The sequence below is a fragment of the Anabas testudineus genome, chromosome 6, assembly GCF_900324465.2.
Source record: "Anabas testudineus chromosome 6, fAnaTes1.2, whole genome shotgun sequence".
Lineage (NCBI taxonomy): Eukaryota > Metazoa > Chordata > Actinopteri > Anabantiformes > Anabantidae > Anabas > Anabas testudineus.
In genome coordinates this window covers 12,225,552-12,248,980 of record NC_046615.1, presented here as the reverse complement: position 1 = coordinate 12,248,980, position 23,429 = coordinate 12,225,552, and the positions used below count along the sequence as shown (strand labels likewise).

Genomic DNA, 23,429 nt, shown 5'->3' with positions numbered 1-23,429 from the left:
CTGTGGAGGCAGCACGCACTGACCCCTTGAAAACTCATTCATGATGTGCTGCATCCGCATCAAGCTAGCAGTTGACTTCACATGCTAACTAACGACATGTGTGAAACATTAATTCGTCGGTCGTAACGCCACTCGAACACCTATAACCGTATGTAGTTTACACTTAGCCGTAATATCAGCTGGTGGATGTTTCTTGAACTTACACGACACTTTCCTGGTGCACTGGGAACTAACGTCTCGTGTTATGGGAGAGACACGGAGGTCCGACGAGCGGTGGGCTGTCAACAATAATGTCCGAATAAAAGGAGCCTGCTGCCGCTGTGACAGCTGTCTGACGATATTGTAGCACTGGTAAGGACGATGGTGTTAGTACTGGGAGTAGCAAGGTCGTGTGGTTGTGGCATAGGTGGCGGCTTTACAGAGTGCATGTGAAAACATGGCCGATCAGGTAGAGCTGAAGAGACTCTGACTGCAATGCAGTTAACATAAGTGGCTTTTCGTGCTAGCCGTGCATTGCTACCATATATAGCTAATTGGCAGCTGCTAGCGTGTTTAAAACCGTTTGGTAGCTTTAAACCGAGTCTATAAGCTCTTCGGAGTTAAAATGTGGCGCTACATGTTAGTTTAGCCGAGTGAAGCTAGCTTATTAGCTAGTGAGCATGTAAATAAAGCAATGGGCTCTCCAGCCTGTCAACAACATATGACTTGGGAAACAGTAGTCCTACTCTGCAATCTTCAATATTAGGAGTGGCAGCAGCACAGTGCCAGTTAAAAGTCAATTGATAGAGTTGTTGTTATTGACATTTGTTCACAGATCAACAACATATTTTATCATGCCTGGGAAACTGAAGGCCAAAATTGTAGCAGGGCGTCACTTGCCTGTTATGGACAGAGCCAGTGACCTTACTGATGCTTTTGTAGAGGTGAGTGAAGGTGTCCGGACAAAAAAAAAAAAAATTCTAATTTTAAATGAAACCACCCACATCTATATCAACATTTGGTTTAAATGTGACTCAGTATGATATATAGTATTAAAACATTTGCCATGTGTCTTTTATTTCGCAGGTCAAGTTTGGAAATACAACTTTCAAAACAGATGTTTGTCCCAAGTCCCTTAATCCACAGTGGAACTCTGAATGGTTCAAATTTGAGGTAAAATTCCATTGAGCTTCTCTTTAGACACGATAGGAAGTAGTGGTAAGATTTCAATTCATCAACTGATGTGGATTAATTGCTTTAAATTCAGATATAATCAGACTAACATATACATAACATACCATCTCTGCTCCCACTTGTTTCCTTATCCTTCTCCTCCTACCTAGGTTGATGATGAAGACTTGCAGGATGAACCTTTGCAGATCACTGTCTTGGACCATGATACGTACAGTGCGAACGATGCCATAGGGAAAGTTTACATTGACATTGACCCTTTGCTGTGCAGTGAGGCTGCCTCTGTCATCTCTGGCTGGCTTCCCATCTATGATACCATTCATGGTACAAGAATCAACTTTTCTGACAATGATAAACAAAGTTTGTGTTCCAGACAGTGTCTGTTTTCTTATTATATTTTAACCTCCATTATTTTCTTTTAGGTATCAGAGGTGAAATTAATATCCTCGTGAAAGTGGAGCTTTTCAATGACTTGAACCGCTTCAGACAGTCTTCCTGCGGGGTCAAGTTTTTCTGCAGTACGTGTGACTTGTTTTGCACTGTTTTTTATAGCTTGAAAAATACATTATAAAACAAAATGTATCTGAATGAAATGCTAAACGGTACACAGGACAGTAACGGTGGGAAAACAAGTTAAAAGGAAACATTTTAATTTAATCTTCCATTAAGTTTCTTTTACACTGTGTGGTGTTTGTTTAATTGTGTATTGCAGCCACAGCTATTCCACGGTGCTACCGGGCAGCAATGGTGCACGGGTTTGTGGAGGAACTCGTGGTGAATGAAGATCCAGAGTATCAGTGGATTGACCGTATTAGAACTCCCCGGGCCTCCAATGAGGCACGTCAGAGGCTCATCTCTCTTATGTCTGGTATGAAAATTTGCTGAAGTGATTCTCACTTCATATTTAAGTGCAAGAAGAGGAATTTGGTTTCCTTCCTCTCCCACTCTATTATTAATATCATTATGTGTTACCCCTATTAAGGAGAGCTTCAGAGGAAAATAGGACTCAAGGTACTGGAGATGGGCGGGAATGCAGTGGTTGGCTACTTACAATGCTTTGATCTGGAGGGAGAGTCGGGCCTGGTGGTACGGGCCATAGGTACCGCCTGCACACTGGATAAACTAAGCTCTGGAAGTGCCCCCAACACCAACACACATACACACCCTAACACAGCCCCTGCTTCCAATGCCTGCAATTCCCCTTCTAAGGACGGAAAGGAGTGAGTATGAACCAACAGCACAAGCATGGACCCTCCCTCTTTTTATGTGCAAGTTTCACAGCTAATCCAGTTTGAGAGAATGGAGCAAAAATGATCAGTGCGTGCATGTGAGGGAGTGAGTCTGGACAAGATGGACTGTGTTAGTCTGTGTTTAGTCTAGCAGTTACTCCTGTGTGTGTCTCAGTATCTTGTTACCCTTTGTAGTCTGTGTGTCCACTGTGTCACGTGTATTGCATCATGAAACTAATCGCACATGATATGTCCTGAGACGCACACACACGTACAGTACACACACAGCAATCCCCAATCCCCCCGCTTCCCTTGTTTGCTCATAGATGCCTCTAGCATGGCTTTCTGCTCTGCCTCTACGTGTTTCGTGGCTTTAAGTGGATATCTAGTACACATTTTGTACAGCCTCAGTGGCGTTTTCCTGCATTTTCTTCTGTTGCCCATCATGTGGCTATAGGGTGGTTGGTTTGTAACTTCATCCAGTTACTGTTAAAGTAGCTACAGTTGAGTATGTCTGTGCTTGTTTATACAGTATGTATATGCTTTATTGTGCATGAGATTGTGTTGCAGGGATGTAAACACGTTTAGATTTTTATTTTTTTTTCAAGTTTTCAATAAGTCAACTACGTAACCTGTCTAAATTTAATGAGAAAATATTTTTTGGGTTGGGTTGTGGTTTGGAATGACTTGAAATATACATATCATGTCTTTCTTTCTTCTCTGCATTTGAACTTGGCTGCAGTTCACCCTGTTCATTTAATTGTGGTGGTGTTTTTAGTGTGACTGCAGGGCTCAAAGACAGTATTAATGAAATGTGTAATCTAATATACACACTTTACTGTGCATTGCATTATGTCACGGTACATATTTTCCCTCACCTACGTTCCTATTTAACTGTTTATCTGATGAACTAAAGTTAGCGTTGTTGAGGATTTTTTTTAGCAACACAAATGTTGTTTTTTCACTTTTTTGCATCCCTGCTGTGTATGTTTTTGTGAGACTGAAATCCTAGCTGATAGCTATGCATGAGTTTCCTGCTGCTTTCCCATTGCTTTAAATGAAATAACTGGCAAAGAGAGGGTAAAAATGAACCCTCTTTTTGCTTTTCTTGTCTTTTTTGTCTCCCTTTACACACTTTGTTGTGTTGTGGTGTTGGTTGTTGTGTGCATCTCTTTCTTTCTCCCTGGCTCTTTGGCTACATTCGGGTTGGGGCGGTTTCGGACTGCTTGTGTCCAAATTGGTCCTCCACCGCTCTCTCTCTTTCTCTGTGTGCTGACTGACCCAGGTCTCCCCTTGCCCACGGATGCCGCTCCACCCACAACAGTCCAGTGCATTCGGCCTGCAGCTCCCAGAGACTGTCCCAGAACTTCTCTGTCTCTGTTCCCACACTCATCTTCACTGGTATGCAGAGGCAGGGAAGGGCATTGATACAGTAGAAGGAGTGAAAGTCAGAAATAGGTGGTGATGTTTAAATGAAAGAAAAAAAGTTAAATATATCTCTGCAGGAGTCTGGTAGCGAGGCAGCCATAGAGTAACAATAAAGCCGTGTGCAGACAGAGGCATCATGACAAAGGAAGACAGACATTTACACCTTGATCACAGAAGAATGCGTTGATATTGTATTACCCTTAGATCCCTCTCCCTGTCTTCCTCCTGCAGCTGGGTTACCAGCTGTATACATCCGCATTTTATTGGCTGTTTGTGACAAGAGGTGTTAGTGTGACCGACTGAAGAACAAGGGCCTGTAATCTCTGAACTCTCAGCTGACCTTTGCTCCACTCAACTGGGACACATGCTTCTGCTCATCCTCTGTTGAATTTGACCTTCCTGTGGTTTGTCATGTTGCTTTTTTTAAAACTCAGTGTGTCTGCGTGTTTCTTTGTGTTCCTCTAATTTTTGCTTTCCATGCTTGCTTTTTTGTTTTCCAGCCATCTGTAGCACCTCAAACATGCCTCCCCCAAAGCAAGGAAATCATACATTTAAAAAGTCATCAATGACCCATTCCTTTACATGGGCATACACATACAGACACACACCCAGACATGCATAAACACACACAAACACATTCAGAGGGTGGCGACTGATGTGTGTGTGTGTCATGTTGTCCTGGCAGGCCAGTATTTGGTGAGGACCTGCCCTCGTCCTCCGGCCCACCTACCCCCTTCAGAGCCCTTCCCACCTCCTCCTCCTCTCCTCCCCCCTTCTCTCCCTCCAAGCCATGCAGCCGTCAGTCCTCATCTTCAGACACAGACCTCAGTTTGACGCCCAAAACGGGTAAGAACACTTGGCCCCATCCCCTTTCTCATCCCTCCTTCTCCTACACTTCATTGTGGTGCTACTATGGTGGTAGTTTTATTTATTTATTTATTTATATATATATATTTATTTATATATTTTATTTTTTTTTTTTTCTGTAAATTATATTGTGAATATTTTTTTTTTGCTGTGTCCTATTATCATTTTTACCTCAGTGGACTGGTGTGTTTTCTTGTTTCTCATCATTGAAAAAAGATTTTCTACACATCCTTGAGTCAGAATAATAGTTTGAAGACACTCTGCATTAGTTCTGTCCTCTATTGGTTTGGTCTTTCATAGAAGCACTGTGTCTCACGAGGGGCTGTTGTTGAGCTAAGGTCACTTCTTTATTAGTAGTCATTATGTTTAATCATTGAAGAAAAGGTGATTTTGCCCTAAGGACAACTTGATTACATTTTAACACAGTTCAGCATAAATTCCACACATCGCTCTCCCTAAACCTCAGGAGGGGATCAGCAGTCCCATAAGCCCATACCCCTTTCTTGTTTCCATTTTTCTACTTTTCTGCTTCTTTGTCCTCTAGCATATTCTACTTTTCTTCTCCCTCTCTTTGCTTCTCTATTTTTTCTCTAATTCACAGTTTCATTTGTGTTAGCATTTAAATTTGGGATGCACTGACATTTATTCTCCCTGCAAGAGACAACTCACTTTACAGCAGAGGTTGAGTACTGAATCAACACTAGTAATGTCTTTTCTCCAAATTTAAAATATATATACAGTATATATTTTAGTGTCTTATGTCCACAAGCTTTGCAAGAAAGATTTTATTATTTAAGCTAGTGTGAGACGACTGATGTTGTAACACAGAAAATCGAGTAATTTGTCTGTTGGATAATTGACAAAAAATTGTAGTTAATCTGCACCAATAATGTCACATTAGATTTGTGATCCATTATCACTAACACTAATCCAGTGGTTTGGATCGGTGCATCTCTACTTTGTGTATATACCATTTCTCCATGTTGGTGTCCACATTTTATTCATCACATCAACTTCCTTGTTTTCTGTGCTCCTACCCACACTTCTCATTCTCTTGCCCAGTCCATTCTCAATATATCTGTTTTTCTCTGTGCACCCTTCATCTTTTTCTCTGCTGGATAGAGGAGCCCAAGCCAGTGAGACGCAGGTCTGGGATCTTCCTCTGCCCCAGCTCCCCCATCCTCTCCACAGACACTCTGTCCCTTCCTGGTTCTGGCTCAGTGGGCTGTGGTCACGGCTCTGCCCCCAGAGCCACCACCCCGCCCCCTCCCTCTTCCATCCATTTAGACTCTGCCTTGCTGAGAAAGAGTGTGTCCTTCACAGAGAACCTGCTACTGGCAGCCTCCGGTATAGTAGGAATTATGTGTGTCATCAAGTAACAGAACAAAACAGTGTAGTGTTGGTGTCACTGGTGTATTCGGTCAACAGCAGGGCTGTCTTCACCCAGTTTTACTGGTGTTACTGGAGTCATTAACTCAACATGCATGGCCCAAAACTATTCTTGACAGCTCTGAATGCTACTCTGGATTCTCCTATCCCAGCATGTGATTTGATGCATTTGTCAGGCGTTTTTAGACAGAATCTTTAGTGTAGGCTAGTCTTATGATGAGGATAGAGCACTGCAGTTGATTTGTTATAAAACCATTAATACTGCAATAAGATGGTCAACTGACAGTTTGACTTGCTTTTAGTCCTTTGAATTGTGCAATAAAGTAACAAAACTGAAGACAGACTCTCCTCTGTGATCAGGAATGGGAAGTGGGGGCAGTGCTGGGAAGGAGGCGGGGCCTCTGAAGACCCTGCTCAGACAACAGACGCAGACTGCTCTTGAACAGAGGGTACGGTGAGATACTCGCACATGCTCCTACATGTAATTATCAGCTCACTTCACATGCAGACTTTGACACCAAATCCACAATAAAATGCAAGTCATAGTCTTCAGTTATTGAATTTCACATGGCAACACAAGTCAGAAGTAGCAAGCTAAGCATGTATTTTATTTTTTTTTGTTTTTAGTGTTAAGCACTTCGTATTGCTGTTAAGAAAAGTTTGACACAATTTAAGTTGTATTATTATTAACACTCATTTTCTGTATTCTTCACTAATTTACACTGGTGTTTAATGGGGAGCGGGTTTGTGTCAGAGCAAGTAATGTTTCCTTTCTCTATCCTCTTGACCGCTTGTGCTACTCAGGGAGCGTCCTCCTCTGGGTTATTGTTAAACGCCAGGGTATGTCCCAGCGGTGTGACACTCCCTCTTTCTTCACCTTTCCCCTAACACCCTGACCAGCTGATGGCCATCACGCAGTCTGAATCAACTCCTAACCTGTCTTACCTCTGCTGTTTGTAGATCTGAGAGGGGTAGGCTAGGCCGTACAACAGGGCAGTGGTCCCTGTGTGACCTTGTGTTTGCTTGACACCTACTGCACTCCAAAAGATTCACATAGGCGGAGAGCTGGAGGCTAGGAGTTGTGTTCCCTTCGGGTTTGAAGGGTTGTGTGACTGTGTGTGTGCCTTCTGGATACAGACACCTTCCTTCTTTCTGACTTTCCTGAGTCTGATATGGGTTTCTTCTCTCAACAACGGGAATGAGCACGCTCACCTCATCATGTCATTCTTTCCATTTTGCTCTGAGTGGGACAAGCTGTCAGTGACATTAGTAGCTATCTACCTTTCTGGAGGACTGGACAAGAAGGGAACTAGCGGTAGCCTCAAATGATTTCTGCTCAGTAAGGCCAGTCATCATGTATACAGTGGTTCCCAAATGTTTGTGAACCTTTTAAAATTTTCTTCACATTTCTAGTTAAATGTGACCAAAACTGCGATCAGATTTTCCTAAAACTAGATACAGGGAACCCAGGTAAACAAGTGAGACTAAGTTTACCCTTACACATTTCTTTATTTTGGAAATGTATTTGATGATTTCAAATATTTGTCTGTGGAAAAATACGGCAAATATGTGCCTTCAAAAACTGGCGTGACCCCTTTTGCAGCATAAATGTTTCAGAGCAACTGTTTAGCACTTCTGCACATCAGCTTGGAGGGACTATGGGGGTCTATTTCTCCTTATGAAACAGCTTAATCTCAAGGATGTTCATTGGCCCCATTAGATGAACTGTTTGCTTCAGGTCTGTCCTCAGTATTTCTGTAGCATTAAGATCTGCACTTTGGCTCAACCACTCCAAAACCCTTTCTTCTGCATCAGTGGCAGTGGCTTCCTCCTTGCAGCTCTGCCATGCACACCATTGTTGCTCAATGTTACCCAGACGGGGTACTAACATTGATTTTATCTACTGCAAGAGAGGTCTTTATTTTCCAAGACAATGCCTTTAGTTTTTTAGACAATGTTCTTGTAATTCTAGCTTATTACACGCCTTGCTCTTGGTGTGGTCTTTGTTGGTGGACCGCTCCTATGAGGGATGTCAATGTTGTTCATTGTTTTCTATTTGAACACAGTCTAACTAACAGCTGATGGGTGGAGTCCAAACTCTTCAGAAATTATTTTGTAGCATTTTCCAGCCTGAGCAGAAGTAGAAAACTTTTTAAAAGGTTCAGAAAACTTAAAACCACTGCTATAGAGATCACAATCCCTCACATTTTTTGTAAAGACAGTCATTAATTTAACTTGGAATGGATACCTATAGGTTCTGTAGGGAATTGCATCACGCTATTTGGTGACAGCCAGTCCTGATCCACAGCCAGGACCTAGCGTATGTGTGTGCGTTTGCCCGTCCTTCACTTTCAACTCTAGACCTAATTATTGCATTTATATAGATTTGAAAGGATTGAATAAATGATACAAAATATCTAGGCTTTATTGAAAATATATTTTCCCAATCACTTTCAGATCTATTTTAAATGCTGTAGAGTTTGTGTTCACAAGTTAAGACTGGAATGGAGCTGTTATGGATTCGTTGAGGGTAAACCTTGCATGGGGTGCACCATCACAGTCAGTCCTTGCTGCATGTTGTTCTCCTGTTTGTCACTTGAGTCTACACACATCTGTTAAGATACAGTACATTAGGACTATAGAAAAACAGCTTTATTTAAATGATCAATTTTTGCAATACACAGAGGTAGACAACAAAATCTAATGTTTCCTGTTCTGCTTCAGTATTAGTTTAAGACATGTATTCCTGCCTGTAGTCATTGGTAAATAATTTTGATGATTGAAAAACTTTATTGTTTTCTGTAAGAAATATTATTTTTGTATTACATATTTAACATGGTAGCAGAATTTAGTGTTATGAACAGTCTTAAAAAATAAAGCATTTAAAACTCAGACAATAGAATATTAGACACATGAAGTCTTGAAAAATATACTTACTTTTAATAAAATAAATATCAAAAATAGATTGTGTGCTTTCCCTTACTATAAGTAATCCAGCTGTTTTCTATTTGCAGGAGTTTCCCTTCTTCACCTTGACATCTTTCCCTCCTGGATTCCTGGTTCATGTTGGTGGAGTGGTCAGTGCTCGCTCTGTCAAACTACTGGACCGCATACACAACCCTGGTGAGTTCAGCGCAGACCAACACAAAATGCCCTAATTTAGCTGGTCTAATGTCCTGTGAAACGCTATGAATGAGCTCCACCGGTGACCTACTGTATTGTGTGAGTGTCCAGTCTTGTTGCAAGTGGTTGTTAGTTAATGCTGCCCATCATTCTTTTGTGTCAAACCTGTGTATGGCCTAAGTTCCAATTTATTTTTATTGTGTGGATAAATTATGTTGAAAGAATTCAGTTATGGATGAGTCCTCAAGTGAATGCTGTTCCTAGTCTCCAAACTTAGAGCCTGCTGCTTTGTAAATATCTAAATGGAAGTGAAGTTAGGATAGACTGTTTTATGCTTAGAGGCAACTTTCACCTTGTAATTTGTATGAATGGTTTTGTGTAATTAGTCTATAGTCTGTTCTGGTCATGTGATGGCAGTTTGTGTGTGTTTATGAGTGTATGCTCTGATCGCTGTATTGTTGTGTGCTGTGGTGCTGCCCTCTCCCCCTCCCAAGAGGTGAACTTGTAGTGGTGCATGGCTCTAGCCTGTTGCCTGTTGCTTTTGTTGTGTGGTGTTGTTGGCTGCAGGTGGTGCTGTGGTGAGGTATTGTGGTGTGTTTTTATAACTCTGCTATGGTGCCTGGGGTTTTCACTTCCGCTCTGTGCTGAAGTGCTAATGTTTTGTTAAATAATATAGATTAAAAAAAAAGGAGATTCAGTCATTATGTCATTGGGCGAGTGCCTGCCTTTTTAAGGTACTGAGTCTCTCAGTAGTTTTGTTGTTTGTTTGGTCTAATGACGAAGATGATGTGAGAGAAATTAGGAGGAAAGAGAGTGTTGACGAATGGTGGCTGGATTAGGGTGCACAGGGAAATCAAAATAAGCTACCCAAAAATGATTTTCCTAGAAAGATGTATGCCATAATTAACCTACTGTGTTCCTGTTTTTCCCTGCCTAAAGTAGTAAAACCAATATTGTCTTAGTTTTCCCTGGTTTCAGTTGCAGGTTTAACTTGCTGAAGAGAGCCCTGTTCATTGTAGCTATACCTTTGACTTACATCAAATACAGAGCAACACAAGGTAACCTGTGGACTTGACCATAAGTAGCCAGTGTTTTATTAGTGGGTTCTAATTTTGTGTATGACAATTCACACATGAGCAAGTGGGAGATGTGAAACAATAGTCTATCAACTGTTTCATGCTGTTCTGTTGATCAATAATTGTTGTCTATAAAGGGAAGTGATAATATCTAATGTTGAAAATATTATTTACAGTGTTTTGTTAGTCCTCAATGACACAGTTTGATTTGGTGCAATGCTCTGAATATAAGTTAGTTTACTTCAAAATTCCACAGGGCCACCTTTTTACGTTTAGAGACAGTGCTACTACAGTTGTGGTGATTTTCCACCGTGGCCTTCAGAAGTGCTGAATGGCACTGTTGCTACAGCCGGGATCTGAGTGCGGCTACTCTAACATATAGTTCTATTTCCACACCACGTGCCGCAGTGGCTCTCTGCTCCATACCCTAAAAGATATGTGCCAAGTCTATTTTTAATGGAAGCTGCTTCTTGTATGCTTTTAAAAAAGTTAAATCCACTAATCAGGAAGTGTTTTTCTCATTTTGTTCTTCTCTGTAGCATTTCAAGTGGAGCAAACGCTGGTTTTCCTCCCGCTAACATGCAGTAAATGTGAAATATAGCTAGATAATTAGGAAGAGTTGATGCATTTGTGTGCAAGAACTGTGTGCAAAAAGACATTTAACTATGGAGAAAACAAAAACAAGTAAAGGAAAAAATTCAGAACCCAAACAAGCCTCTGATGAACAAGCTTCTGAAATGCTCCGGTTGGTATGAAGCATGCAGTGGACAAATCAAAACACGGTTGCAGTCTGCTGTGGTGGAAAATCGCCATTAGATTGCATGCCACATTTTGTATTCTAGCTCTTCTCCTTAAGTATAATGAAGATTTTGGTCTGTAGCTTTTTCTCATCTATTATTCTCTTTTCCTCTTCAGTCTTCTTTTCAGATTGTTTTAGTAGGCCTGAAATAGTTTGTCTTCGCATAGTGACTGTGAAGTGTGCTCTCTGTCTTTGCATAGTGACTGTGGTGTGCTACAGTTGTGCTGTGCTTGTTTGTTAGACTGTCTCCTTTTCTTTTTCTCTCTCTTTTCTGTACTAACGGTGTGTTCTGGCCCAGCCTTGGGTAACACGCGCTCATACAAACTGCTAGACTGGAATAGTGTCACTGCAGGTATTTCCCCCCTTTTACTGCTCTCACCCACAGGAGCGATGGTAGCTCAGTGAAGCTAAAGTTGTGCCTTGCTGAAATTTAATCAATAAAGAGCGTCTAACCTAATCAAATTTCATATTAGTCTGATAGTGTATCCCTGACAACTCATGAATTCATTGAGCTGCCATCCTCCGATCTCTCTCTGATCTATGTGAGTGTATGCTGAGCTAAGTTGAGCATGCGCTGTGTAACCACCCCACCCCCCCCCATCCAGCCTGGCCTGGCTAGCCCCCCCCCCCCCCCAGCTCATCCTGCTGCACACGAGAGCTGCAGCTCTTTCCTAATGTTGTCCAAACGCTGTTTCTAATGCCTCCCTTATCGACATTGTGGTCAAACCTGTCTAGACCAAAGGAGGTTTAGGAGGTTTATTCTGTGACAAAGAGCCACTGACTGGGCATGTGCATCCCTAACTCAATGGGCCGTATTCATACTGAGAGAGAGAAGGAGGAATTGATGAATGGATGAATGGAAAGCAGGCTGACTGGATGGGTGGCAGTTGAGGAAAATTGGGATGTATGATTGGGATGGAAGGAAAGGAACGAGAATGGGGAATGGAGGACGTACGATAGGACACAGTCATTCTCTAACTTGACAATTAGACTAGATTTGATGTACTCTGGCTAATGAATATGGCCCTTCTCTGCCCATGAGCGTGCACATGGTCATGAGCGTGCACGTTAGTGAGCCTGTGCCTGTGTCAACATGCTGCTTTTGGTTTGAAGGAACCCACGTCATGGGTCTGATGCCTGATCATCACTCATTATTCTTCATTTCTTTAGTTGACCTTCTATTCCACCCCCACCCCCCATTTATCCCTCTTCTTTATCTCACCTAGAAGATGAGTTTCTCACACTCTTTCTGGGGCTCCATCAGCATGTGGCCCTCCCAGGGAGTTATGGGGTGTAGCTCAATATTCGCATAATAATGTAGTTTCAGTCGTCTATGCAGTGATTCAGAACTACCAAATCAGTGAGATCCAACTCACAACTTTCAGTGGTTAGGCTTCTCTAAACAATGTTAATAAACTAAAGTATGGGATGACTATTGAAACACACACATAGTGTAGCCTAAGGATGCTGAAAGCTTAACCCCTTTTAATTTCAGTCCTTTGTCATGAGGTTAGAAAACACCTTTAATACATTAAGCCCCCTGTCTTTTATGGTGATACTCTGTTACCCCAGCCAGCAAGATTTCCTCTCAACACCATCTCAGCCAATACCTGTAGCTGTATTTCTTAACTGTATATTTTATGTTGATACATAAGCAAGGAAAGGAAACATAGAAGACAGAGAGAGAGAGGCAAATTGTTTAGATATGTGTAAGTAAAGTAGATACTTAATAAGCATACAGGATTACCCTAACCATTGACTTTGCCTTCATCATCAACCTCAAGTACTCACTAATCATTCTGAGTGTCACCTTGTTTCACAGTATGATAGTTGGTTGGCTTGCTTTGATACACCATCTAATGCATAAATCATCAGGAAACACAAACTCTTTTGTTTGCTGCATATTTTCTTGTAAATCAAAGCAGTCAAAATAGATACCAGAGTAGATACAAACTACTAATGTCCAGTTCCTTTAAGCTTAGTTATCAGGACAGTCTGTTTTTTGAAATCTGTGTTAAAAATAGTTGACTAATCTTTAGCTATTAGCAAGATGTCAGTGAAGTCTTGATAAATTATTTAGAAATAATTGGTAAAAGCAGTTTTATTTCTTGCAGATGAGCCAGAGACTCGCGATGCCTGGTGGGAGGAGATTCGCCAGGAAATTAAATCTCATGCCAAAGCTCTTGGTTGCCATGCTGTTGTAGGGTACAGTGAGAGCACGAGCATCTGGTATGTAGTCATATATAGTGTAGAGATAAGGATAAATACCAGTCTTTCATCCATTTTGCCTTCCTATGCTATTTTTGAATAAATCTAAACCATCTTATTATTATTATTAAGTTATTTTTGTCTTAAACTGATAATGTTTCATGTCGTGTTCTCATCTTCTCCTTTCTTTCTCTATTGATCTCCCCATCTTCTCTCAACTCAGTGAGGAGGTGTGTATCCTGTCAGCATCAGGTACAGCTGCTATCCTGAATCCTCGGTACATGCGTGAAGGCTGTCTTGACATCGGAAGCACGGATCACAGGTTGCTTTATGACTAACTACTTGCTTGTGTTGGATTTAGACACTGGATGGTCTGAATGTTGATTCTTGTGAATGTACAGTTTGTCAGTGCAGCTCAGATTGAGTTTCTGAGGTTGATACCAGGTGGTATGTGTTGTTCACTAGGTTTGAGGAGCCATCTCCTCCAAGCTGTGGCTTCTGTCACATTCCATACGATGAGTTCAACATGCCATTTCCTGCTCAGCTCACCTACTGTTACCACTGCAGACGACAAAAGGTTTTAAATATATACTTGTCTTTAAGACGTATCTTGCTTTCCAGTGTAAAATTTAGTTTTGATAGTTTTGATGAAAAAAGAATGACCTCTTACAGTTGCATTTTGTTTTTTTGGTAAGGTTCCTGATGTGTTATTTACAACAATCGATCTGCCACCAGAAGCAGCTGTCACAGGGAAGGGTTGCCTTATCCAGGCCAGGTAAAAACCCTTCACAGTTAAAATGCTCCAAAATCTTTCCAAATATGGCATGTTGTGTCTTTTATGATGTGCCTTGCTTCATATGATTTGCACAGAATAATCATCACATCCCTTGAGAGACATTTTTCATTGACAAGTGAGTTAATGCCAGTGTTTACTTTCTCCTAGACTGTGTCGTCTAAAGAAGAAGGCCCAGGGTGAAGTGAACGCAACAGCTATCTCCAATTTGCTGCCTTTTATGGAATACGAGCTGCACACTCAGCTAATGAACAAACTGAAGCTGCGGAGCATGAACGCTCTGTTTGGCCTGCACATACAGATCAGTGTTGGAGAGAACATGCTCCTGGGTCTGGCTGTAGGTTTACATTTCAAGTTATTAGTTTAATCAGCTATCCATGTATTTCTTTTTCTGATGCACAGCCCTTAAAATGCGTGTGTTCAGTCTGCTACAGGAGTGTATCTGACAGCCCTGCCTGCACCAGGGGGCATTCAGATTGCAGGGAAGACTCCTGGTGACCTGAGCAATGAGCATCACATCCTCACCATACAGAAAAGGATCAATGACACCATAGCAAAGAGCAAAGAGCTCTATCAAATAAACCCTCCGGTAAGACACACAGCTATGTCCTATATAGTCACTAAATAAAAGACTGTTTAGTGATTATGTCTGCAAGTCCCCACTTATGCCAATCAAACGGGTTACACAAGCTTCGCACACAAAAGTAAATATTGTAAATGCAAAGCTTGTGTAACTTGTTTAAACCAAAAGTTATCCAAATGGTGTTGCTCAGATGTTTTGGAAACTTGGAAACTTTTTTTGCTTGCATGACAGATAATTAAATCTGTACTTTATGGCCATTAGGTCTTGTGAGGTGTATCACATACCGCGTTACATTTAAGTTAATGAACACAAACCGATTTCATGGTGAACTCTTTGCGATACTTTAGGTCTTGGCTGTTTGTGAATAATGATAAATTTTTGCCTCTTGTCTCTCTTTGGTCATTAAAGAAATTATTTGCCGTGGACCCTGAGGTGTTCGGCGGTATAAACATGGTACTGAGCACACAAACTTTTAGCTGTGAGATGCAGCAAAGCATGACAAATATTTCACTCTATTAATCACACTACACCACCTTTACTTTAACTTTATAACGGCTCTTAACTGGGGACAAGTGGGAGCAAGATGATGTTGAACCAACTCCAGAATTGCCTCTAAAGAGCAAACCCCAGTCGACTCATTGTATCTGTGTTAATGTATTTGTATCATGATTATCTGGCCTTCCCATTCACACTCTCACTTGTGTATTTATGGTGTGTGTATGTGTGCGCGTGTCTTTGTGCCACTCCTTACTCTTCCAGATTCATTCTCACATTAACACCAGCCATGTGTGTTTAAAAAAAAAAAACGCAACTGATTGGGTACTTGACTGAGTGTGAGCATGTGTAGTGGTATTAATATAGTCATTTTACTAGCTTTACAGTCTGGACAGATGTGTGCTGCTGTGGTGGTCTGGTGGTAACAGTTGCATCTCGCCCTATGTCCCCTTTTGCTTACAGGAGCTGATGGAGGAAGTGGTGGGTTCTCCGATCCCTGAGCCAAGACAACGATCCAGACTTCTTCGCTCCCACTCAGAGAGCTCAGACGAACTGTCAGAACTGGACCTCTCCCATGGCAAGAAGGATGCCTTTGTCCTGGAGGTCTGTATCTGTAAACATAAATGTTATTTATCTGACAGATAACACAAGATTAACTTTTTGCTTTCATTTTCATAGATTGATGACACTGATGCTCTGGAGGACATCCACTCCCTCCTCACTGATGCATCCCCTCCTACAGGTAGGTACTATCCACTCTCCTTGCAGTTAAAGTACATCACTCCACATGCTCAGTCACTTACCTCCCAGTTGACTGTCATTATTTCTGTACTTGCCACTCAGGTTTCTACAGCTGCAACACTGAGATCATGCCTGGGATTTACAACTGGACTTCAGCAATACAGGTAAGTTGTTATTTTATTCTTTAATGTATTGTACTCCCTGCACTTTTGCTTCACAAACTGCAGCATTAAGTTCTCTTCTCTGAACTCCAATTTGCTTGAATTATAATATCTTGGGTTTTTTAATGTATGTAAATTGTAGGGTTGTGCACATTCAAATTATGATTTAAGTGTAATATAAAAATATTGACCTAAGGCAGATAATAAACTAGAATTTAGGAGAATTGCCCCTTTTTGGCTCTTTGTGCAATGTGTTTCTGTTTTTCTGTCTTACAGATGTTTACCTCTGTGAGGGTCTTAAGGTTGAGTAATGCCAATCTCACTAACCAAGGGTTGAACAAGACCTTCACTGACCTTTGTGAAAATCTGTTGAAGGTGAGGAACTCTTAATCATAAATAAATAAATAATTATGTTATACTGTATGTGGTGTCACGCTGATTCTTAGTAAGGTCACCATGCCCATTACAAAGTTTATACAGTGCTGAGGTGCTTACAGTGCTTGTGGCTTAAATGAGGAGTTACACATTTGTCATATTTGTTTCAGAGTTTTTACTTCAAGTTGCGCTCTATGATCCCCTGCTGTCTCTGTCATCTCAAATTCACCGTAGCAGTGCCAGAAGAAGAACTCATACAGGTGAAAAGTCTCACTGACTTGAGAAATTGCTCATAGACCAGAACTGACAGGTAAATTTACAGCTCTGTTTTTCACTGCCTCTCAGGTCGCAGTGACAGCAGTAGCCATGACATTTGACAAGGACCAGAGTCAGGAGAAGCCAGCAGACAGGTCCACCACCAAAGGTTTGTCTACTTCAACTCTTACATTTTTACGTGCCCCTATTAAAGCATCTAGGTTTAATACATTGTATAGCGTTAAAGTCTTGCCCTGCAAAATCCTAATAATTAAATTACAGTGTGAATATTTCCAATAAACTTTTGTATTCATTCAATGTCGGAACAAGAAGCGCCTTGGAAGATGGACATGTGTTTGCATTTGTACAAGGCAAATTAATGAGGTGTGAATTACAAAACAGTAGTCATAAAATCCTTGTACTGTGTCTTCTGTGAGTGGAACTGTTACTTGACCACATCGTTGTTCAGTAACTGAGGTGAAATGGCTAAGATTATGTGCAGAAACATAAAAAGGTGCTTTAATGCTCCTTAGGATTATGAAAAGTTACTTGGTGTTGAAATAGGGGAATAGAACTATTTTCACAAGACCACACTGGGTCTTAGCAGTGCAAACCATTTAAGAAGTATCCCTTCTGGTGGGATTGTGCATTTGAAATTAAAGCACCTGGCTGTTCTTCTACTTCTTTTCAGGATCCAATGAGGCTGAAGAGCAGCTGCAGTTCCCCTTGGAGTTGAGCACAGATTTGTCATCCATCAACACTCAGCCATCAACCAAAATCTCAGGTAGCCTTTAAATTTATATATATATATATATATATATTTTTTTAATCTCTCCCTGACTTCCATCTGTGCCTTGCTTCACTAACAAGCATTGCCCATCTCCTCCACTAACACTTCAGGTTCAGTCTCTTTACTTACTCCAGCTGCAAAACTCTGCCAAAATCAGCTGGTTATGGTTCATTCGTCAGGTAAACAAACAGTGATGTGATGTAGCCAAATGCGTCCTGTTTTGCTGTGAACTTAGATTATAGTGTGATGTTGTCTATACGTTTGGTTTACTTTTCAACCATATGAAGTGAACACAACAACCAAAGGAGACTATAGATGGAGCATGTTGATGATGATTAAACCTTGAAGGGGTAATATTATGTTTATCGTGTTACATATATTCTTTATTGAATTTGGGTGTCCATGTTACTCATTCTCAGACGTCCAAAGCTTGCGATGAACATGTGTTTGCATGCTGGCTGGTTGAAATTTTGTTTTTTTTTTGTTTTTTTTAAATGCTATACCCATTGATGGGGTGCTACAGCCACTTGCACACAGTCCCAGATACAATTGGATACAGTTAAAGGCGAGCAACAATTTCTTAAGTTGAAAACTATATAATCTTGCATCAGTGGAACCCTAAATTAAGCATAATATAGCCACTTTAAAAATATGTGCTTGGTCAGGATTTGTGATAAGGCGAAGTTGAGCCTGAGGTCTTTCTTGCTTTCTACCAAGGTAGACTTTGATGTGTGTGTGTGTGTGTGTGTGTGTGTGTGTGTGTGTGTGTGTGTGTGTGTGTGTGTGTGTGACAGGTGTACCAGAGAGTACCAACGTGTCATCCAGAGGTAAGCCCCCATCCTCGTTCTCCATCTCCCCCCTTCCCCACCTCCCTGCTACCAAAACTACTACACTTCTCTGTTTTGACTTTTCATCCTTTTTTCTTGGATAAAGTTATCCTGCACTGCTCCCAAACCTCATCCACTTTTGTTCTTTTCTTTCTTTTTTCTGTTCTTTTCTGTTCTTCTGTGTTGTTTTTTGTTGTTGTTTTTTCTCTTGTTGTTGTTGTTGTTGTTGTTCTTTGTGTATGGGTGTGTGTCTGTGTGTATGCCTGTGTGTGTGTATGCCTGTGTGTGTGTGCGTGTGTGTCTGTTCTCTTCAGCTGCCTCCGTTGATTACGGTTCCTTTGCAGACAGATGCAGCACCTGGCTAGAGCTGCTTAGGCTGAAAGCTCACACCATAAGACGAGGATCAGTTAAGACAAGTAGGAGGACACAGTCTCTAGCACACTCTGGTGATCATACCCACAAATGCAGAGCACAGTCTCACAGAGAATTCACTGACATGTACATACACGCTTGCATACACTCACACACCCCTCCATGCATGCCGCTGGGGGGCGGCGCATTGTAAATCAAGCACCAGCTTTTTTTGTTTTTTTTGCTAGAGTGTGAAAGTTGAAGCCCCGCCCCCACAGAGGATTCACAATCAACAGCTTGGCTTTAAAATGCCTGCAGCAATGATAACGGCAAAGCAGAGAGATTTTATGTTTTTTTGCCACCTTTTTTTCATATGTACTTGTGAAGACCAGCGATGGGTTAGGCAGCAAAATTGATGGGAAGTCCACTTAAGCTTTGAAAGCACTACATGATTTGAACATTATAAAAATACACATATACCTGTGTGTCTGAGTTTCTTAATCAAAGTTTGATCACAGTGTTTATGAAGAAACTGGTATGATTTTTAGTCCTGTGCACAGTAAGGGAACTACAATCTAATGTGTGGCTCTGAAGGTCCCTGGTTTGATGGATGTAAGCCACATCAGGTAAATTTGCTCTAAGATGATGGAGCATCTTTCACACTCTGGCTCAGCTCATAGCTCTCTCTGTCCGTCTCCATTTCTCAAGCCTCTTTCTCAAATGCAAACAAATATAAGTATTTTCTCTATATTTTTGTACTTCACTGTACTTTAAATACTGTATTCACACATGTTAACTGTACACAGCTGTGCCCAGGTCTGTCTGTCTGTCTGCAGACACTGTGTAACTGTCCTGTCTGTTTGCCGTAATTGCATGACATGCATGGCAGCGCACGCTTTTCAAGTGATTGTCTCTGCACCTCACATCAACACAACTACGTGAACTCTCATGTACCCGAGACACAGAGACAGTTGACTTACATACACTGTAATTGCACACATATGTTCCTCCTGCTGCGCAAACTCAAATATAACTGCGTTTTGGCATTCCACATTCACATTTTTTTTCTGCTTTAAAGTCTGTTTTTCATCGTTGCACTGTTTTTGAGTGTTTTCTGGTATCTCCATCCTCTGTTGTCCTTTTTTCCCTCCGCTCTTTTTCTTTTCATGTCTCCCTCTTCGGGACCTCTACCTGTGCCCCCTTTCTCTCTCTCTCTCTCTCTTTCTGAACCTGCAGTCTCATCTTTGGACCGCAGCAGTCCATTGCCTGAGGGACGGTCCCGCTCGCTGCGCTCCAACCGCTCATTTGGTGGGAGTTCAGTCCCAGTGGTGAAAATGACACCAGTCTCCTTCCTCCCTGGGACACGCATCATTAAGTATCTTGGGATCATCAACATGTTTTTTATCAGAGAGACAACATCATTACGTGAGGTATGAGCAATATGGACACATATAGTTAACATATTTTCACAGTTATTTGGCTGATGCTTTTATCCAAAGCGACTTACAAGTGAGGTACAAAGCAAACAAATATCTAATATCTATCAATTATTTAGGTTTTAAGTGAAGGGTAAGTTTTAAGTGCAGAGAAATGTTGGGAAGAGCTCTGTTTTCAGCAGGTTTTTGAAAGTTCAGGGTGAGGCAGCTGAGCTTGCAGAAGAGGGCAGGTCGTTCCACCATTGTAGAACCACTGAGCTGAAAGGTTTTGGCTGGGATCTTTTGAGGTGAGGTGAGGTGAGGTGAGGGGACCACAAGATGTTGTTCGCTTGCAGAGCACAGTGGGTGGAAGGGATTGTAGACCAGTATGAGGGAGTTCAGGTAAGCTGGTGCTGTTGAATTGACCACTTTGTAGGTTAAAGTCAAGGCTTTAAACCTGCAGCTACAGGAAGCCAGTGCAGAAATGTAAGAGTGGTGTAACGTGTTCTTTTTGGCTGATCAAAAATGAGACATGCTGCTGCATTTTGGATCATCTAGAGCCGTTTGATGGTGCATGCTGGTAACCCCGTCAGTAAGACATTGTCAAGCTAAGATATGACCAGAGCCTGCACATCTTTTAAAAAATGTAGACATTCATGTACACATAAATTGTGTTTTTCATCCTGTGTAGGAAGGTGGTGTTAGTGGCTTCCTCCATTCATTCATAGCAGATGTGTTTGCGATGGTTCGAGCCCACGTGGCAGCTCTGGGTGGCAATGCAGTGGTGTCCTACAGCATGAAAGAGTGTGTGTTAATGGAAAATCCAAACAAGAACCAGGTACTCTCACATGCTTCTGCACAGTAGAAACACACCACATTTTAATTACCTGTAACATTACATTTACAATGCACAATTAGTTACTTTTAGATCTTCAGAATTGACAGTTATTAGTGTCTTTTGGTTTTAACTGTGTCCTTTCCCCCTGTAGGCTCAGTGTCTTATTAATGTGAGTGGTGATGCAGTCATCTGTGTCAGGGAAACAGACCAGGAGCCCACGCCTTCAGTGACAAACATCGGACAGACCTGTTGTAGCAGAACTGATGGGGCTGCGTGACAATGAAATGTGAAGCCTAACTCCGTCTGCAGCACACACTATCTGATTTAAAACACCGTCGGATTAGCCGTCCAAATACCAATCATTTATGTCTGCCTTAAAAGATTGTAAAAGACCCCGAGGTGTGAACACAGGTAATAGAGAACAACTACTCACACACTGCGATACATGTAGTTTAAATTAATATAGGAGTGCAAGATGTTTCTGTGTTTTAAAGAGAGCATTTCTGCAGGTCGTAATGATGTAGCTCTTTGAGAATAAAAATTCTCACCTGAGGGTGTTAACAAACAAAAATGGGTAAAGTAATAGCCAAAGGACTCATCTGCATCTAACCTCTGCTTATGTATTACATCTATCCATACTGTGCTCCCCCACAGTTACAGTATACTGGCCATCCCTTTGAGGCAGCTATGGTTAATGTGTCCATCCGCAGATCACAGGTGTCATTAAATGGCCAAGCCAAAAGGGACAGAGTTGTATATCAAATGATTTCAATACAGTCAGATTCCACCTCAGTGTTATGTTCTTACTCCAGTGACATGCAGGTATAAAGGCGAGTCTTTCCATTTCAAAGTGTCCAGATGTGTCAGGCAAGACAACATGGCTGGTGTGTTTCATCAGAAATAGAAAATCCAGCCTCAAATGGGAAATTTTGAAGCTAAAATCCAAACGACCTAGACCACCCCGTGGTGCAATGTTATTGCAGTTATCCATAATTAGTTCCAATTTAGTTTAATGTTTAAAACTGTTGTTAATTAAAAATTAGATTTTACAATCAGTCTGTGCATAATCTTAAAATTTATTTTACAGTATTATCACTTGAAATGTGATGTTACGTTTTTTATTATTTTTAAAGGGTTACTATTATATGAAACAGGCCAAGGTGAAAGCGTTATATTCACATTTTTGTAGTATTTTCCTATTATAACAGCCATTACTACGTATTCCAGTTTCTGTTTTCTAAAGTATAACAATTTTTATTGCCTAATTTGAAAATGGTAAAATGTAATTGCATAACTTGTACGCCTTTTTTTTTTTTTTTTTTTTTTTTTATATTCACGTACATTTCGTGGAGGTAGCCAAGTGCAAGATGATTTTAAATGGGACAGACATGCAGTCTTAGTCAAATAACGCGGCCCTTCAGGGTCTTGCAGCAGGGATATATTTCATAGGATTGCTATGATTAGTTCTGATTCTCAGTACTTACTGCTGTCAGTGTCAAATTTCACATCCCTTTGCCAGGTTTTATCATTGTTGCTTTGGCAGTTATGTTATGAATAATAGTTCTGCTACTGATATATATATATATATATCTCTTACATTCATGTCAAATGCTGGAAAAAAAGCATCTTCTGGAGTAGGTGCCACCTAAAACTAAACTGTGTAAATGTTCTTTAAAATCAGATGTTAATATTTTTCTAATATGAAATGTATGAAGCTTCTCATTTTGCTTGTACAATGAATTTCTCATGTTTCAACGCGCTACGTGAGAGATGTAGTGGTACACTAATCTGTTTGTGATCAGTTTCGTATATATTTGTGTCTAAAACTTGAATGTACATACATAGATGCTTTTACTTTCTGACTAGCAGCATGCAGACCCACCTTTCATTGCCATAAATCTGTATGCTTGCCTGGTAAGTCTTGCACAAATAAACTCGGTCAAATCAAGATTTACGTGTCTTTCTTAATAAGAGCAGTAAATATATTGAGAAAACAAAGTACAGAAATGTTGGGACAGTGAAAACTCAAATCTGTGGTGTGTCAATTCACTTAAACCTTTATTTATCTGACAAAAATACAATGTAAAAGATTTTTGTTTTCACTGATCAACCTACTTCTATTTTGTAAATAAAAACACATTTAGAGGCCTGCAACACAAAGCTGATCCAAAATTGAAGAAAGCAATCGCTACAGTTCAAATAGTTATGTTTTGAGCCAAATGTGGGCCACGTGATTAGGTCATTTGGAAGATGAAGTTGTAATTGAACTGCTACAGCTTGAAACTGGAAGCTGATGTGATGATCTTAAACATTTTTAAGTTTAAATATGTTCCGACTGGTTTATTTGGAGCCACAGATGTGCGAGATGTAAATTGCATGAAACTACCTTTCTTTCTCTTTATCTGGTGGTGCTCCTCCTGTTCAACTAGACGGGACTGTATAGATCCCCCAGTAGCTACTATAGTAAAATGCTTGTTACACATTAGCATTGATGGATATTAATAGATAATGTGGAA

General features: G+C 40.9%; 1 protein-coding gene across 6 annotated transcripts; it reads left to right on the top strand.

Annotated features, from left to right (window-relative positions):
* The first annotated feature begins 21 nt into the window (after nt 1-21).
* c2cd5 (C2 calcium dependent domain containing 5) lies at nt 22-22,863 on the top strand. Of its 6 annotated transcripts, none has more exons than XM_026365170.2 (28): nt 22-351; nt 815-923; nt 1,066-1,152; nt 1,323-1,494; nt 1,593-1,688; nt 1,883-2,038; nt 2,153-2,390; nt 4,513-4,673; nt 6,444-6,532; nt 9,098-9,206; nt 13,196-13,310; nt 13,513-13,611; nt 13,755-13,866; nt 13,985-14,064; nt 14,233-14,419; nt 14,507-14,671; nt 15,623-15,763; nt 15,839-15,902; nt 16,004-16,065; nt 16,339-16,437; nt 16,608-16,697; nt 16,783-16,861; nt 17,384-17,476; nt 18,277-18,309; nt 18,654-18,725; nt 19,897-20,090; nt 20,767-20,913; nt 21,065-22,863. In XM_026365170.2, exons 2-28 carry the CDS (start codon nt 834-836, stop codon nt 21,188-21,190), a joined length of 3,156 nt encoding a protein of 1,051 aa, XP_026220955.1. In that variant the 5' UTR covers nt 22-351; nt 815-833; the 3' UTR covers nt 21,191-22,863. The 6 variants fall into 6 exon arrangements, with proteins under 6 accessions (XP_026220955.1, XP_026220954.1, XP_026220953.1 ...); XM_026365169.2 differs by having other exon boundaries at nt 18,654-18,755; XM_026365168.2 differs by having other exon boundaries at nt 18,624-18,725.
* The last annotated feature ends 566 nt before the right edge of the window (nt 22,864-23,429 follow it).